Consider the following 18,536-nt stretch of genomic DNA (forward strand, 5'->3'; position numbering starts at 1 on the left):
AAGCTTTTAAACTTTCAAGAGAAATGCAATGTTTCAAGACAAGCACAAACTAAAGCAGCTTTAGTACTGCAGAAGACACTTAAAGGGACACTGTACACAAAGAAAGAAGGAAGGAAGGCCGTGTATAACAGCACAGGGGTGGCATGTGAGGGACGTGTGAACCAAGGAGAGCCAGAGAGAATGCTCCTGACACAGCAAGGACACTCGAAAAGTAAATCTTATAGTGTACTACATTTTCAAAAATGCCATCTCAGGGCCATGGAGGTGGTGCCCACCATTAATCCCAGCACTTGGAAGGTAGAGGCAGGTAGATTCCTGTGTGGTCGAGGCCAGCTCTGTCTACATAGTGAGTTTCAGGTGGCCTGGGGTTGCATAGTGTAAAAAAAATAAAAGAGAAAGAAGAAGAAAAAAAAATCCCATCTCAGGCTCAGGAGGGTTCAGTGTGTGTGAAATGTCTGCTGTGCAAGTGTAATGACCCAAGTCCGGATGGTCAGCACCCATACGAACGCCAGGCAGAGTCGTGGGCTTAGAACCCCAGAGCTGTGGGGATAGGGTCTGGCAGATCCCAGGAACTTACCAGCCATCCAGCCTAGTCAAAATGGTGAGCTCCATGTTTAGTGAGGGACTCTGTCTCAAAAAAACATTAGAGGTGAGTAGTGATGGAGGAAAACACTTAGCCTCTGACCTCCACACATGCAGGGAAAGGAGAGTGCAACACACGCACGCACACACACACACACACACACACACACGCATGCACGTAAACATGCCTGCACACACACATCACCACTGCCACCACTACCACCACCACCATCATCACACATGCAAGCAAAGGAGAGTGCAACACACACACACACACACACACACACACACACACACACACACACACACACTACCATCACAAATGACACTGTGTGTACTTCAAGGTCTTAAAAAAGAACAAGTCAAATCTCAAAGCAAACCTACAACCAGCATTATATTTAATGGGGGAAAACAAAGTACTTCTTGTAAAATAAAAGAGATGAGAGTGTTCCTCTTCCACTCTCATTCAACAGTGCTTGAACCCTTAGCTAGAGCAACAAAGGAAAATGTTATAAAAAGAATATTTTTAGGAAAGAATTCAAATCCCCATACTTAAAAGGTACTAAGGACTAAGGCTGGAGAGATGGCCAGAGTTTAACAACACTTGCTGCACAATAGAGCCAACCCTGTTAGCAGAGGTGTGGGTGAGCCAGCCCCAGAACTGTAAGCAAGGAAGACCTAGCCCTGCACCTTACCAGGAGAGCTGGGCCTGCACCTCACCAAGGAAGCACAATAAAGACAACCCTGTTAGCAGAGGTGTGGGTGAGCCAGCCCCGGAACTGTAAGCATGGGAGAGCTGTCCCCATCACCCATCTTCTGTTCCCCCACCCCAAGCCCATCAATGCCTGAGACAGATGGGAGATCTGGCCCTATAGTAGAATATTATTTTAAGGTGTGTTATTTTTGTTCATGTTGCATTTGTTTAGCTGTGTTATTGTGCCTGTCTAAATTACCTGATGGTCTAATAAAGAACTGGCAAATAGTAAGGCAGGAAAAAGGATGGGTGGGGCTGGCAGGAGAGAGAATATATAGGGGAGGAGAAGAAAAGAGATGGAGGAATGAGGAGATCTAGCAGCCAAAGAAGGAGGAGGCCATCGGGTCAGGCATCCAGCTACACAGCAAGTCATGGAGTAAGAGTAAGAATTACAGAAGTAAGAGAATAGGAAAAGCCCAGAGGCAAAAGGTACATGGGGCTAATTTAAAGTTAAGGAAATAAGCCAAGCTAAGGCCGGGCATTCATAAGTAAGAATAAGCCTCCATGTGTGATTTATTTGTGAGCTGGGTTGCGAGTCCCCCACAAAAGAGTAAAATACCAACAACATGGCCCTGAGATCACAAGAGCAGGAAAGCTGTCCCTTACCCTCACCAGCTGCAACACAGACTCTGCACCTCACCTGGGCAACACAAGAGAGCTGACCCTGTGGGCAGAGGTGTGGGTGAACTAGCCCCGAAGTAGTGAGCACAGGAGACCTAGCCCTGCACCTCACCAAGGCAGCACAATAAAGACAACCCTGTTAGTGGAGATCTAGGTGAGCCAGCCCTGAAGTTGTGAGCATGGGAGAACTGACCCCATTATTTTATTTATTTATTTATTTATTTATTTATTTATTTATTTATTTATTCATTCATTTTTCGAGACAGGGTTTCTCTGTGTAGCTTTGCACCTTTCCTGGAACTCGCTTTGTAGACCAGGCTGGCCTCAAACTCACAGAGATCTGCTTGCCTCTGCCTCCCAAGTGCTGGGATTAAAGGCATGTGCCACCAATGCCCAGCCTGACCCCATTATTAATCTGTCTTGTGGCGGCATGGGCAGGGGATAATTGCCCTCTCCCTCCCACCCCACCTCCTGCCCATCAATGCCTGAGGCAGGTGGGAGAACTGGCCCTGAGAAGGTCACAAGAGCAGAACTGTCCCTGCCCCCCATCAGCTGCAACATTTGGGAGAGCAGGCCCTGCACCTCACATGGGTAACAAAATAGAGCTAACCCTGTCAGCAGAAGTGTGGGTGAGCCAGCCCCAAAGTTGTAAGCATGGGACATCTGTCCCCACTACTCATCTGTCATGCTATGATGTGGGTGGGAGAGAGATGCCCCTCCTTATCCCTCACCCCTTACCACTGGCAAGAGACTAGCTCTTAGGAAAGTGGGCCCTGCTCGTTGCCTAGATAGCACAGCAGAGCTGGCCTGGTGGTCAGAAGTGAGGGTGACCCAGCCCTGATGCTGTGAGCAAGGGAGAGCTGTCCCATTACTCATCTGACATGTGGCAGCATGGGTGGAGGAGACATGTCCTCCCTCCACCTCGCTGCTCATCAACGCCTGAGACAGTTGGAGCTGGCCATGGAGCCATAAGACGAGGGCTGTCCCAGTCACTCACTCATTGCTGAGAGAAGTGAATTAGCTAGAGCAATGCTGAAGAGGCCACCCTGGTGGTGAGGACAGGGGAGAACTGGCAAACTGACTAACCCTGCAGCTGCCCAGGCCCAGAATCAGGGTTATGACTTGGCCTGCCCCAACATCCACCACATCTATGATCTGCTGGAGCACGTGAAGGGGCCTGACTGCAGACCCAAAGCTGCAGGATCTCCATGACACAGGACGACAACAACAGGATATCCAAGAAGAGTCCCCGTGAGGGTCCAGCATCGATAGTGTAACAGAAACCAGAGGCCTCGAAGCAGACCAATGACTCTTTGCAGTGAACAATTGCAAGTAAAGATACATGGACAAAAGGATATACAGTGTGACTCACTGTGTCACATTGTAGTTTCTGTGATGAGATTTTTTATTTTTCCCCTTTTTTTCTTTCTTTTTTCTCTTAAATTTTGTTTTATTTTAGGGAGGGTGCAGGGGCAGAGGACAGATGTGAAGGGATGGGGAAATGAATGGGATCAAGATACATGATGTAAAAGACACATAGAATAAATAAAAAGAGAGAGAGAGAGGGAGAAAAGAACACTTGTTGCTCTTAGAGTGGATCCAGGCTTGGCTCCCAGCACCCCCATGGTGGCTCACAACCATCTGTAACAACTCCACTTCCAGGGGACCTGAAGCCCTTTTCTGGCCTCTACAGGCCCTACATGCAGGTGGTGAACATGCATACATGCAGGTAAACACTCATACACATAAATCTTAGAAAAGAAAAAAAAAACCTTAAAACACCACTAAAAACTCTTAGCAAGGCAGTAGGATACAAAATAAATGAATAAAGATCAGTAGCCTTTTTAGACACCAATAAGAAACCTGCCAATGAAGAAATTAGAAAGAAAAAAAATGCCACTCACAGTATCTTCAAAAATAAGTGAATTAAGCAAAAATAGCTGTCTTAGCTAAAGTGGAGCATGGATTCCATGTGGCTCCTTTAAAATCCCAGTGACGTTTGCTCACAGAACTAGAAAAAAAAAAGAATTCCAAAATCATATGGAAGCAAAAAAATAAAACATAAATAAGTAGCAGTCTGGGTAGTCAAAGCCACGTTAAGCCGGAGGAGGGATGCTTGGGTTATCGCAGCACCCAGTCTGAAGTTACACCCGGAGCTATCGTAATACAAACAGCATGGCGATGGCATAAAAGCAGATGAGTGAAACAAGGTAGAGGGCCAAGGAATGAACCCGCACAGTTAGAGCCACAAGAATCCTTAGCAAAGGAGTCAAAATACACTTCGGAGAAAGGCCTCTTCCACAGATAAATGGTGCTGGGGGAAACTGGACAAACGGTCTTAAAGGAAACACAGACAGCTCACAGAATGAGAGAAAATCTTCACCAGTCACACTTCAGATGAGGGGCTAATAACCAGAATTCTCAAAGAATTGAAGAAACAAAATACCAAGGGAATAGAACCGTCAATCAACAAATGGGCAAGTGGACTGAAAAGACAGTTTTCACAACAAGAAACACAAATGGCCAATAGCTTTTTTTCCTCAATATTTTATTCAATATCCTTGGCCCTCAGAAAAAATGCAAGTTAAAATTAAGACAACACCTCACCTAGTCGGAAGGCTGTCATCAAATGCAACACCCTGGAGAGGACGTGGCAAGGGAGTCTTAGTCACTGTCGGTGGGGGTGCAAATTAATACAGCCATTATGGAAATTAACTTTTGAAAGTTAAAAACCGAACTACCATCTGACCCAACAGTTTCATTCCGGGGCGTATATCCAAAGGACCCCATGCCCTACCATAGAGATATTTATTATGCCCTACCATAGAGATATTTATTTGCATCCCCCTTGTTTATTGCTGCTTTATTCACTATAATAAATAATTGGAATCAATCTATTAACAGATGGAATCTGTCTAGTAACAGATGAAAATCTGAGATTTTACTTAAAGAAAAATGCAATCACAAAATTTTCAGGGAAATAGATGGAGTTGGAACGCATAATATTAAGCAAGGTCACTCATTCTCAGGGGGAAACACATACTCTCCTATGTAGAACCTAACAAATATACGTACATGTATGTAAATAAATGTATATATACATACAGTACAACACGTAGAAATGAGAACAAGGAAGGCCAAATGCAGATGGTGGACATGAGTTGTAATATAAAGCTAAGTGGGTTTCTAGTTCTGTCATCGGCTTTTCGGTATGGGTGGTGGATAAGTGCATAAAGTATATTTGACAGTTAAAGTGTAAATTCAATGTGAAGCTCAGAATAGCCGTTCTAACTAAAAAGTTCATTGAGATGGATAGACTTTAGGTCTGGATAATTTTGGTGTGTGATCTCTATTTGCATGGTTTTTATTTTAAAATATGTACACACATTGGGGGGAAGTCTCTTTGAAAAATGGTGCTAAAGAAAAATTGGGTATTACATGTGAAAGAGTGAAATTATCCCTCATGCTGCACAAAAATCACTTCAAAATGGATCCAAGACCTTGATGTAAAACTTGGAAAAAATCTGGGATTGCTGGAGGAACACAGGCAAAACACTTGAAGTTTTTTGGGCAAAATAATCACAAGAACTAACCAGTAGGACTGCCTGGAATTAAAATGCTCTGCTTAGGAAGGAAACAATTACTCAAGTGGAGAAAGAGAGAGACTGTGGAACGGGAAAAAGTGCTCTACATCTGACATCGTATTTTTAAAAAAAAATCATCTGATAAATGAGCTAACGAACTAAATAGACTACTCAAAAGAAATATAAATGCCCAATAAGCGATTGAAAATAGTGTTCAACATATTTAGCCATCAAAAAATACAAATAAAAGCTGTTTTGACAATCTATCTCACCCTAGTCAGAATGGTTACCAAGAAAACAGCAAACGGTGCTGAGGATGCTGGGAAAAAGGAATATTCATATGCTGGTGGAAGTGCAATCTGGTGCAGCCACTATGGAAATCGGTATGGAGGTTCCACATAACAGAGAGCAGAACTACCATATGATCCAGCTATTCTACTCCTGGGCACATATTCAAGAGTCAGGGTATCACGGAGATACCTGCCGCACGATTATAATAGCCCAGATGAAACTATGACATTTGCAAGAAAGTGGATGGAACTAGAGAAATAAGCCAGACTTGGAAACAGTATTTTCTCTCATGTAGAATCTAGATTTAAATTAGTATGTGTGTATACATGGAAAAATGGATGGATTGACAGATAGATACTAGATAATATATAGAAGGACTATGAAAGTGGAGGACCATACCCTAGATAGGTAGATGATAGATAGATGGAGGGATGGATGGATGGATGATGGGATAGGTAGATTAAAGGACTATGAAAGTTGAGGAAGATACCCAACAGTCAATGGCAGGATGCAGTGAGGAAGGGCCTCTCATTCCCAGGCTTCCTGCCTCTGGAGCCCCACCTTTGCTGAGGGGACCATCCGTCCAGTGCTGCCCCGTGTCCCCTGATACAGGACATGTATATCTGGTACCTTTGCCATACGTGACTTGGAAGGACCTCTAGATCTGCCAATATCGAAGGGGGTGGCCACTCAAGCTCCCAGAACAAACCTCCCTCCCACAAGTCTCCTGCTTTGCAATCAATTTCAAGACTTGCTCTTAGCCAGGGAGAAAGGACCAGGCTCCAGATCTGCTGGGTGTCCTCTACCTTTAAAGTGGCATTTCCTGCAAGCCTTCGCTAATCCTAAGCACCAACCCTTCCAGAACTATCCACTCACTTGCATCACAGAATCCTCAAGGATGGCATAGGAAGTGGCCTTAGAGGTGGTTGTGGTTTGAATGTAAAATGTCCCCCAAAAGTTCATACATATGTTTGAACACTTGGACTCCACACAGTAGTGCTGTTTGGGGAGGTTGTGGGACCCTTGAGAAGCAGATCCTTGCTAAGGGAAGTAAGTCACTCACCAGGAGTGGGCTTTGGTGTGTTATGCCCTGGCCCTGCTTCCTCTCTGCTTCCAGACTGTGGAGGCAGTGCGGCTGGTCAGCCGCCTGCTCTTGCTGCCACGCCTTTCCCAGCAAGATCGACCCCCCACTGTAAGCCAGAGTAAGCTTTCCTCAGACTGCTCTCTGCAAGTCTTTGTTCACAAGAAGAAATGTAACTGATAGAGAGACCATGCATGTTTCACTGTCTTTGGGCACCAACACCAAGGCTGAGGGTGCCATCATGTCACCTTGGCCCTTCCAGGAGGATCTGAGCCACCCTGTGCAATGCCACATTGGGCAGAGACCCACATGCTGTGGCCACTTCCAGTGCAGTGTAGCAAGACAAACCTTGATAGCCCCCTCGCCTAAGCCCCCTCTCATGGCATCTTGTAGTGTGGCTGCCCTGATAGTCCTCCATGCCTTCAGAAACAGTCTGTGGTCTCCAAAGACACAAATAGCCTTCTGCTTCAAAAGGAAAAAGAAAACCCAAGTTACCTGTAGATCTTGGAAAATAGAAAAGCCTAAAAAAGTAGATTGTGTCACGGTGTTAGAAGAGGGAATTCCTAGGGTTTGTGTTTGATCATGATTAAACAGGAGGGAAAAGGTTTCACAGGGTCTGGGCTACTAGGCGCATACAGCGCACCCTTGTGGCCATGAGCATCTCTCTGGTCAAGCCTGGGCAAGCCTAGCCCACCCTCCTTCAAGTGTCAAACTTTCACACAGCTCTGTGGGGGTGCTGATAAAGCCACACTGGAACTTGCTCCAATAGGAAGGAACGAGGGAAGCATCAACACCAAGTCTGCCTCCATTGGTCTGATCACCCTAGCCCCGGACCCCCACAAACAGAAGGGGCAGGCAAGAGCTGGGGAGACGGCTCGAGCGCTTTGCTGTGCAAGCATAAGAACCTGAGTTCAGATCCCAGCACCCATGTTAAAAATAAAAATAAAGAAGAGCCAGAGGTGGCAGTGTAAATCTGTAACCCCAGAACTGTGAATGTGGAGACAGGAGAATCCTTGGGACTTAATGGCCAGATAGATAGTCTAGAAAATCAGTGAGCTCTGGCTTCAATGAGAGAACTTATCTCAAAAAATAAAGTGGAGCATGATAATGGAAGAATCCTGACACTGACCTCTGACCTTCACATACACACCCACAGGCAAGTGTGTGCACAGACCATGCACACACACATACACATACATACAAATAATAAAGAGGTGCAGAGGCAGGCTCTACCCTTGGCCTGAGCCCTGCTTCCTTGGAACCACAGGTCATGTCTCTCTCTCCACTTTCCCAATTCTTCCAGCACCTGTGACTCAGACTTGCCTCCTCTGCAGGCTGCTTCTGGGGCCCTGGAGTTCTAGGGGGGGCTACAATGTGTTTTTAAAACAGGGTCCCTAGCCACACAGCACTTCCAGCCCGAGGCTTCATGTAGTACACAAAATGTGCCCCCAAATTGTTCAGTTCAGTCCTCTTTGCTTCTCACAGCACAGAATCACACCCGGAAACCTGAACACAAGGACCTGAGGGCTGCCCAGCTATGTCCGATGCATCACTTGGCAGATGACAGACAGTGAGGGCTGACAGGAGTCAGGCAGAGGTGGCTGCATCAGGTAAGAGACTACTGATTGTCAATGAGCCTCACTCATCAGCCAGAGGGGTCCCAGTGGAGGGGAGCTACACAGGTCTGGTTCACAGGAGCAGCACAGGCCTGCTTCTGGAGAAAAGGAAGGTAGGGGAGAGGGGAAGAGGCTACATGCAGGTTGAGCAGAATAGATATCTGCACACACAGTCTCTGCACACAGGTTACACAAACTGACCTTTATTTGTCGTACTGAAGTCTGGTTTGTTTTTGATACAAAGTAACATTTTAGTACAGCATGTCCCACCTGTCAGATCCATACCTGCCTGTCCGCTGACAGCGGAACTGGGCCTATGTATGACCAGGGAAATAGTCCTTGTCCCGCAACTGTGCGAGTAAGACCTTGAGAGGCAGCGTCTCTCAGTTGTCTGAGCTAGAAAAGGTGTGCCTGGAAGGCACAGAACAGCCTTGAGGGCCGAGACTCTCTCTTTTTAAACAGCTGTGCAAGAAAATATATCCCTTTAAAAAAAATTGTCAATAATGGCTAAACTACAATCTAATCTAGAATTACAAAGAATAAAACGAAATCAAAGATTTCTTGCTAGTAAAATGAAATGTTAGGAACAGTATTAAAATATAGGTCCTACCCCAATGACACACAGAACCCAGTACAGTACCTATTAATAGGACACACAGTTGAAGAAGGGACCCCATCAGCTCTTTAGCAGATGGATCTGGCATCAGAAGTGCGGGGGGAGGGGGGGGGTTAAAAGAAAGAAAGAAAAAGAAACCCAGCAAAGAATGGAGACGTCCTTGTGGAGTCAGACTGAGAATGTTGTTGCAACCAAGATGGAAAAATGCTCCGGTTCTCTTCTTATACTTTCAATAGATGAGTCTAACCATTATACCCACTACAAGCCCTTATTCAAAGTCTGGGACATGAAGAGTTTCATTCCAGAAAGGGCTGGTACACCTGTGCCAGTGTAAGGGTTACCCTGCACCCTTGTGCCGACCAAGGCTGCCGGGTATCTCAGAGCCTATGGGAACCAATGGCATGGCTGTGCCCCCTGCTGAGGACCCAACCGAGGAACCATAACCATGAAGCCCTGATGGACTAGATGTGATGCTTAGATACAAACGCAGCCGGAGAAGAGACAAGAGGCCAGGAAGGCAGGAGAAAGGCCAAGAGGTGAATCTGCAAGAATGCCAAAGCTGCCTTCCAGGTGTAGGAGGAAAGTGCTGCCATGGCCAGTTGGCCCACCAAGGCACTGGTTCTGGTACCAACAGTGGTCTGAGCACCTGCAGTTGTGATGTCTTCCAGGAGAAGGGCCACTGAGGAGCAGGAAGTCTGTCAAAGCTCTGGTCCCACTGACAGGAACCTCCTGTAGCAAAGCAGCTCCCCCTGAATGAGGTTCCAGAATTGTCCTGCCCAAGACAGGAACATCAAACCAACAGGGAGTGACAGAGGGGTGGGGATCAGGGGCTGGGCACCGACGACATGGAGCCATTCAAGTAAACATAGACAACCAAATACTTAGAAAAGGCTTGTAAACTTGTGATCAGCAAGGTAGGTCCTGGGCACAGCACCTCTGCTCGGCTGGCTGCGGGAGGATCAAGTCTTGTGTTTCTGGATTTTTTTGTTTCAAAGTGGATGTGTGAGTAGTGCCATCCACCAGCTGGGCCAAATCTTGGTGGCTCTCTGTCTACAAAGGAGGTGTTCCTAGAGTTCTGGTTTTGGGTCCTTCCCACCTTGTCCACAGACAGACAGACCTCTAGTGGCTGGACGAGGACCAGCCAGCTATCCCCACCATCTGGTCATGGAGGTGCATCTGGTACAGCTTTCAGCTAGGGTGGGCAAGCGGGGATCCACAGGACTTTACTTTGTTCTTCATTGACCATTGCCAGGATCTGAGTGCAAATGCCAGAGAGGGCTCCACCTTGGACAACCCCTGCAGAAAAGCCCACCAAACACAGCAGGTTAGGTCAGCTCTAAGTAAGGCATTCCCACCCATTAAGGGAAATGAACACTCTGTCTGCTTGTCTGTGGGCTCCTTGACTCTCCCCCACATGACCGTCCTCCTTCAGCAAGGAAACTGGGTAAAGGAGAAAACCGCCCCCTGGGGAAGCTGACTGTTCAAACTGCCTACCACAATGACTACGAGGGATGGGGAGGGGTGGGCATGCGGCACGCATGGGACTGGCCTGCCCTCTACTGGGGAGGGGAATGATGACGGGCAGCATATGGAGAAGCAGCCTGGGGGCATGTTAGGATGGCCTCACAGGCAGCAGGGCTCTGGAGGGGACATGCAGGAGTTGGGGAAGGACTAGAGCCCAGGTTGGCAAGCTAGTGCTACTCCAAGGCACAGTGGACAGAGCAACACCACCAGAAGGCCGGGTACACTCAGAAAGTAACGAAGCTTATGGAATCTTATTTCTGTTTAACCTAATTAAAAAAAAATCAATATATATTTAAGTTTGTGCATTTTTTAACATTTTCTTTTTTTTTTCTGTTTGTCTACTGGTTTGTGATAAACTGGAAGCGAAAATGGGGCCAGGCTGGGCCCTCTGAAAGTGCTCTACTAGGTCCGAACCCTTCCTATCACGTGCTAAAATGCCTCCACTAGCTCCTATAAATGGTTGACTTTACCCACCAGAGGCAGGGAAGCTGGAAACCTGCATCCACAGGTGGCTCATTCGGCAACCAGAGGCGCCGAGACTGGCCTTGTCTTACCAGCCCCACCTCACCCCTCACTCCCCAACAAGACTGGCCCTGGGCAGCACTCAGTACAGACAAATGTCTGCACTGCGGGCTGTAGAGAGCTGTGCACGGCCGTGCCTCAAAGATGGCGCCGGCGTCTGGCTTCCGCCTTCCCGATGGCAGGTGCTCCTTATTTGGCTAAGGCTAGGATCTGGCTTGCTTCCGCGCACCTGGACCTAATCTGGCTTGCGTGCCTATGTCTGACCCTATCGGCATTGTCCACGTGGCACTACGGGGTTGATTGCCCAGTGGCTATAAAGGGCGTGGGCTGGCTTTCCCTGGGAGAGAGATCAGGAGAAGAAAGAGAAGAAGAAGATGGCTTTCCCCGGGGTCAGAAGACTGTTCAAGGTTCCTGAATAAACTGCTTGGAGAAGAGCCTGGTGTTGCGTCTTCCTTGCTGGTCGAGGCGGACGCGACAGCGGGCCCACCTGGGTTTGTGGGGTTCCCAACCTGTCTGGGGGTCACCGTGGTTATGCTGCTGGGTGTTTGAGCTGAGACAGCTCCTATGGCGTGTTGTGGATGAGGCTAGACCATGCTCAAAGGCCAGTGTGTATAAGGCCACCTCCTGGCACAGCTCGGACACTGGCCTGACCTGTGGGTATGTGGTTATGCCCAGCCCATTCAGGAGAGCTGGAATGCTGTCACTCTTAGGACTGTCGCCTGAGGAAATCCTCTGCCCACTTACCTGTGAAGTACCTGCTGTACTCTTGATCGATCCTCTGCGCCGTCTCAAATTGCTCTTTGGAATGCCTCTGCGTCACCTTGTCCCTCAGGTAGACAGGGTCTCTCTGCTCCCTGTAGGGGCAGTCAGGGAACTAGGCTGAGTCTTAAACCTACCCCTGGGTCCCCTCTTCCTTCTTTGGTCCAGGGTGGCAGGGCCTCCAGGAAGACAGGGTTGGGCTAGCACAGGGGATGTAGGGTGCGTTCCCATAAATCAATAGCCTCTAGGCTATATGGGGAACTGTGGGCTGACAGGGAATCTGGGCCCCTCAGTACCCCAGTACATGGACAAAGCCAGCAGACACATTAGCCGTCTCCAAACTCAGGCACCAGGAGCTCAAGAGCAAAGAGGAGAAGGGGCCTCCGTGAGTGCAGCTGAGCCGGACTCGGCTCAGGCTACTCAGTTCCCGTGGCCTTCTGCACAGCATGCTGAGAAGAAAGGGGATGGGGCAGAGGGGGAGCTCGGGAAGTGTGGTTGTGCCCAAGTAGGAAGGAGGTCCTGAGCTCAGCTAATGCAGCCTCTGCATACAAGTCCAGGGTCAGAGGGGAGTGTTATTTTTCCAGCACAGGACCCAAGCCCAGGAGGAACTCAATGGGGCCAGACACCCACTTGATGTGCTTGGCGCTCTTGTAGCGGACGAAGATGACGATGGGGTAGATGTGCATGTGATGCAGCCTCTCAATGGCATGCGGGGCGATGTCCAGAAGACAGTGCCGGTTCTGAGGGGATAACAGTGTGGAGTAAGCTTGTAGGGCAGACAAGAGGATGTATCTTCTGCCCCCCAAGGACCCACCCTTGCCTCACACGACTCTACCTTCCTCCACACTCAAAAACACCAGGCAGCAGAAGCAGCTTTCTAGAAGATCACTTAAGACAGACTTCATTGGCGGATATCCCTCTCCACCACCCACTGATGGCTGCTCCGGTGGGAGTGGGGACTGGCCAGCAAGCCACACCTCAACACGGGGACTATACTGGCTGGTTTTGGGTGTCAACTTGACACAAGCTGGAGTCATTAGAGGAAACACATGGAGAGAGCTGCACGCCGGGTGCCTGTGGTCTTCCTTAGGCTGACGCCCTTCCTGGACACTGAGGGGCTCGTGGGCTGTGTTTCTGTCCTAGGGAGCCTCAGTTGAGCCTCCATGAGATCCAGCTGTAAGGCATTTTGTCAATTAGTGATCAGTGGGGGAGGGCCCAGCCCATGGTGGGTGGTGCTCTATCCCTGGGCTGGTGGTCCTGGGGTCTATTAGAAGGTGGGTTGAGCAAGACAGTAAGCAGCACCCGTCCATAGCCTCTGCATCAGCTCTGGGCTCCTGCCCTGTTTGAATTCCTGTCCTGACTTCCTTTGGTGATAAACAGCAAAATTCCTCCCCAATTTGCTTTTAGGTCATGGTGTTTCATCTCAGCAATAGAAACCCTAAGACAGGGACTTTCTTGGGACCTCACCCTACCCTGGCCTCACAAATCTGCTACACTGAATAAGACTGGGGACTCTGGGATTTGTGGGGGGTGGGCAATACAAGCTTTGCATGGCTATGACAGAAACACAGCCCACGAGCCCCTCAGTGTCCAGGAAGGGGGTCAGCCTAAGGAAGACCACAGGTACCCTGTGTGCAGCTCTCTCGATGTGTTTCCTAACTGAAGCTTTTCCCCATCCAAAAAGTAATGAGCATTTCAACCATGAGCAGCCCACACTGTCTGGTAGAAGAGGGAACTGCAGCCCAGAGAAATGGCTAGAGAAGCCCAGAGGCCAGAAGCTAGGACGGGCTACGTCCCTAGCACAGCTTGCAGCTAACCCACTCCTTGGCAAATGGAGTCCAGGATGCCAAAGGCATCAAGAAACACTCTTGGCCTTTATGGGGTCAGAGACCTGGTGGGTGGCTCTCTGTATCCATGTGTTCAGGGACCCATCCCAGAATGGTCTAGGAGAAGGCCTCTCCAGAGTTCAAGGCTCTCCTCAGTGCCCTTGAGAGCAGGGGCTCTGGGGTACCCAAAGTGCTGGTGACTCCTAGCTCCTTTCCATGGATCTGTGCACTAGTGGTAAAGGCAGAGACTCATAGCATCCAGGAGGATGAGACCAAGGGCAGGAGGCCTCAGACACCCAGGGCATGGTGAGCTGGCTGAGGTGTAAGAGCCTGGGCAGAGGGTCCCAGGTACAAGTGGAGCCCAGCCCTTGGGCCAAAGCCTTACGTACCTTTTCTGTGATCTCCTTTATCGAAGCCACGGTGGTAACATCGAAATGGCCACTCCTCCGCTTGTAGTCCACAAACAGGCAGTCTTTGACACCCCTCTCAATGGCTTGCTGGGAGGCCTTCATCACCTCTGTATGGTAAGATGCAGAAGTCAAGGTGCTGGGCGCACAGAAGGGGCCCAATGCAGAGAGCAACACTGATCAGCAGCATGGAGACCCATGCTACTATATGCTCTCCTGGAGAGAACGGAGGGTAGCAGGTGGGTCTCTCTACATCAGTAGGACCCATAGACTCTGTATCCCAATCACTCTGCATGGCCAGAAAGGTAGGTGAACAAGGACAGACACAACCTAGTAGGCACAGGGGCACCACTCCTTACCAAGCGGGCATCTGCAGAACTTGCCAGGTGCTTCATTTACCAGCATCTCTTTCACCACATCCAGAAAAGGCCCCAGGATGAGGACAGGCCGCAGAGAGGTACAGTCCACCTTCTGGACCCGCTGATAGGCCAGGCTCACCGAGTCTAAGAGACGAGAGGGGGCAGGGTCATGGGCCCAGCTTGGACTGAGGACTCATTAGATAGGCCCACCCCAGCCTTACTTACCTGGATAGGCCTGCTGTGGGATGTCTTTCTGTACACTGTGAATATATGCTGTTCCCATTGCTTAGTAAATAAAGCTGTTCTGGCCTATGGCAAGAAAGCTTACAGCCAGGTGGTGGGAAATCCAAGTAGAGATACAGAGCTAAGAAGGGCGGAGTGGGAGAGACGCCAGCTGCCACCCAAGGGGCAGCAAGATGCCAGCAGACTGGTAATGCCTCGGCCACGTGGCAACTGATAGATTAATAGAAATGGGTTAAGTTATAAGAGCTAGCTATCAAAAAGCTTGAGCCATAGGCCATCCAGTTCAAAATTAATATTAAGTCTCCGAGTGATTATTTTATAAGAGGCTGCGGGACTGCAGTGAGAAAGATTTGTCCGGACCTTGGGCCGGGTGGAACACAGGAAATCTTTTGACTACACAGGCCTGTCTTCTATGTTTCACAAAACCAGGCCAGCGAAGGTGACCTGGTTTATATCAGGTGCCTAGCTTTATCAAGAACCACATGGCAGGCACACCAGGGCACGCTCACTAATGAGTCGGGAGACTGCAAGAGTCCCTCTGCCACTGAGGATACTGGGGACAATGGATGTCCAACCATCTTACCCTTCGTTCCACCCCAGGTCTTCCTCAGTTATCCCAAGCCCACTGCACCCACACCCACATCTCTGCTCACTAGAGATGCGGCTCCAAGGTTTGGAAGCCACAGCCTCCTCCACAGGTATGGTTATCTGACCCACACCTGGACATGAAGGATAGAGGTGATGCAATTACATCTTTGGCTCCTGCCCATGGACCAGAAAAGATGGTGCTGTGAGCCAGCTCTGACCAAACACATGGTGACAACCCTTAGGAACTGTCTGAGGCAGAAGACAGAAGGGACCTGGGTTTTCAACACAGGGCCACTTCCCTGGGCTGCCCACCAGCTCAGACCGTATGTGACACACAGATGAGCTTCCTATGAGGCTTCAGCTGCTCTGTGGTTTAGTTCTAGTGATCAAGACACTTTCCTTGCTAACACGCCAGGTGAACTCCCCCACCAAATAAGAGATTGTCAGGAAGGTAGCAGGCAACTGACTTCCTAGAGACTCCCTGATGGGTGTATGCTGGCTTCCCAGAAACACAAAAAGATACAAAGCATCTCTGCACTTTGGAAGCTTATGCTAACTGGGGCCACAAGGGAGCAAGACTAGACACCCAGACAAATGCTGCATCAGGAGTCCAGGCATGAGAATGCAAGAGTTAGGGGGGTGCTGGGGTAAGCTAGCTCAAAGTGGATGAGGGACAGGTCTAAGATGAGAACACAGAAGAACAGGCTGGAAGAGGGCACAAGATGACTGTGGCAGGAAGGGGAGGGCTCTGTGGGGTCTGCACACTTCTGTCAAGGTGCTACAGAGGGAAGACGGTGGCACAGCTACCTGGAGGCACAAACACCCGTGCTCTGCAGAGACCAACCGCATGGGCAGAACAAAAAAAAAAAAAAAAAAAGTGAGTATAGTCTTGCCTCTCAACATCATCATACCCCTGTGTGCGTGCATTTGAAGATGGATTATACAAGTTTCTATCCAGTACTTCCTAACCTGGGTACCAGCTGGTCTGGTCTACATTCATGACCTTAGAATGAATGCCCATGCACTTTCTCTTTTAAACAATTAGAGACACAGCTGTAGCCAGTATCTTTCACCCCTTCACACAAGCCTCCTCAGATGCAGCCATTGCTCTGAGTTGGAAGTGCATCTTTTCCACATGACTCTTATTACTAAAAGCTGATGTTTTATAGGCTGAGTGTGTGTGTGGGTGTGTGTGTGGGGGGGTGAGTGTGGGGGGGGGGTGAGTGTGTGTGTGTGTGGGGGTGTTACATTCAACAAAAATGGCGTGACACTATGAATGGCTTGCAGCTCCATCTCCCCTTCAGATTGTTTCTGGAATGCATCACAGGAATTCATGCTCCTCCTCTGAGGACTCTGCAATACTCCATGCACAGCTCAAATGTAAACCTGGGTAGAGAGCTGCTGCCAAGACACTGGGGTCTCAGGCAGAGTGTGCAGGAAATATCCAACGGCAAATGAGACAAAAAAATGGAGTTTAGGGCAGTCACAGCAACCACAACCTGAAGAGCAAAAAATGCAGTGGGAAGGGAGGAGGCAAGAACTAAATCTGGGAGGCTGGAGAACTGGCTCAGTGGGTGAGAGCACTTGCTGTGCAAGCATGAGCGCCTGAGCTCAAATCCCCAGCACCCATGTCAAAGGTCAGGCATGGCCACCCAACTCTATCCCCAGCAATGTGGGGACAGAGATAGGAGGGATTGCTGGCTGCCAGCCTAGCTCCTGGTTCAGTGAGAGACCCTGTCTCAAAGGAATAAAGCAAAGAGTCTTTCTCTGGCCTCTTTGCATGCTTAACCATAAACACACATGTGTGTATAATTCATACGTGTGTGTGTGTGTGTGTGTGTGTGTGTGTGTGTGTGTGTGTATAAATTATCTCCCTACTCACAAGCAAATAAATACAAAGAAAATAAAAAGAACTAAGTCTGAATCAGAGGCTTCCCGTGAAACCCTTGCCAAATTCCAAAGCTCTAAGGAACAAAAAGCTAAATGTGGCCGGGCGGTGGTGGCGCACGCCTTTAATCCCAGCACTCGGGAGGCAGAGCCAGGCGGATCTCTGTGAGTTCGTGGCCAGCCTGGGCTACCAAGTGAGTTCCAGGAAAGGCGCAAAGCTACACAGAGAAACCCTGTCTCGAAAAACCAAAAAAAAAAAAAAAAAAGCTAAATGTGTAAGAGAAACACAAACCCACGGAGCAAAGGGTTCCATTGACTCTTGTGTAGAAAAGAGAAAGGCTGCCCCAGGGAGGAGACCTCAGGGAGCTGGGACCTAGGGGCCAGCTCGACCTGTCAGGGTGAACTCCACACAGCACAGAAGCTGCAGCCCAATCCGAGGTCAGCTCAGCCTCCCCTTGGACCCAGGTCCACCAGTGCTGGCTCCCGAGGTACTGGAACTTCACTCTTAGCCTTAACATTTCCCCTTCTTGACACTTTAACCGACAGTCCCCGGGCGTGTTTACAGAGCAGACTGAGCAGAGCAAAGAGGACTCGGAGATGAGCAGTTGGGGCAGCTGCTGGATAGTCCTCACAGATGCCAAGACTTGAATAACAGACAAGAAGATCTGGGGAAGAGAATGAAAGCCTATTGCAAATCATCAAATGGAAACTCTGGCACTACACAAGACAATTTCTCAAATTAAGACATTGGACACCAAAGATGAACTGGACGCTGAGCAGGGCAAAGGTCATTGGGAAGCATCCTGGATGGCTGAAGCGTGGAGAGGAAAGGGTGGAAGAGAATGGGAGAAAGCATGCAGGAAACATGAGACCAGCAAGACCTCAAGACCCAGGGAACTAGGAGGAGAGAGGCGAGAAGACCATAGACGCAGCCTGAAGGAAACGATGGCCTAGAATGTTCTCAAACATCAAGCTACAGACTTAAGAACAAGAAGGTAAACCTACCTGGGCAGGATAGCAAGGCCTGATGCTAGGAACAGAGACGATGCCAAAACCCCTGAGCCTAGGGGATGTTACCTCCAGCATAACAACATTAGAGGCAACCCTCCCAGGAACGTCATGCGGTAGGTCAAAATGCACCCCCCTAAGGGCTGGGTCACTTTTTGTCTTATTTAGGGTTCTGTGGTAGTTTAAAGGAAAATGGCCCCCCAAAGGGAGTGGCACTATTAGGAGGTGTGGCCATGTTGGAGTATGTGTGGCCTTGTTGGAAGAAGTG

General features: G+C 49.0%; 1 protein-coding gene across 1 annotated transcript in view; it reads right to left on the bottom strand.

The window, feature by feature from the left end:
* Nucleotides 1-8,712: 8,712 nt before the first annotated feature.
* The window catches only part of Dlg5 (discs large MAGUK scaffold protein 5), a 113,145-nt gene continuing 103,321 nt past the window's right edge, over nucleotides 8,713-18,536 (bottom strand). The window contains 5 exon segments of the mRNA XM_052733619.1: nucleotides 8,713-10,441; nucleotides 11,936-12,045; nucleotides 12,581-12,690; nucleotides 14,166-14,293; nucleotides 14,543-14,686. Coding sequence (XP_052589579.1) covers nucleotides 10,338-10,441; nucleotides 11,936-12,045; nucleotides 12,581-12,690; nucleotides 14,166-14,293; nucleotides 14,543-14,686 — 596 coding nt within the window. The 3' untranslated portion in view covers nucleotides 8,713-10,337.

The sequence above is a fragment of the Peromyscus californicus genome, unplaced genomic scaffold (assembly GCF_007827085.1).
Source record: "Peromyscus californicus insignis strain IS unplaced genomic scaffold, ASM782708v3 Scaffold_12__1_contigs__length_115047231, whole genome shotgun sequence".
Lineage (NCBI taxonomy): Eukaryota > Metazoa > Chordata > Mammalia > Rodentia > Cricetidae > Peromyscus > Peromyscus californicus.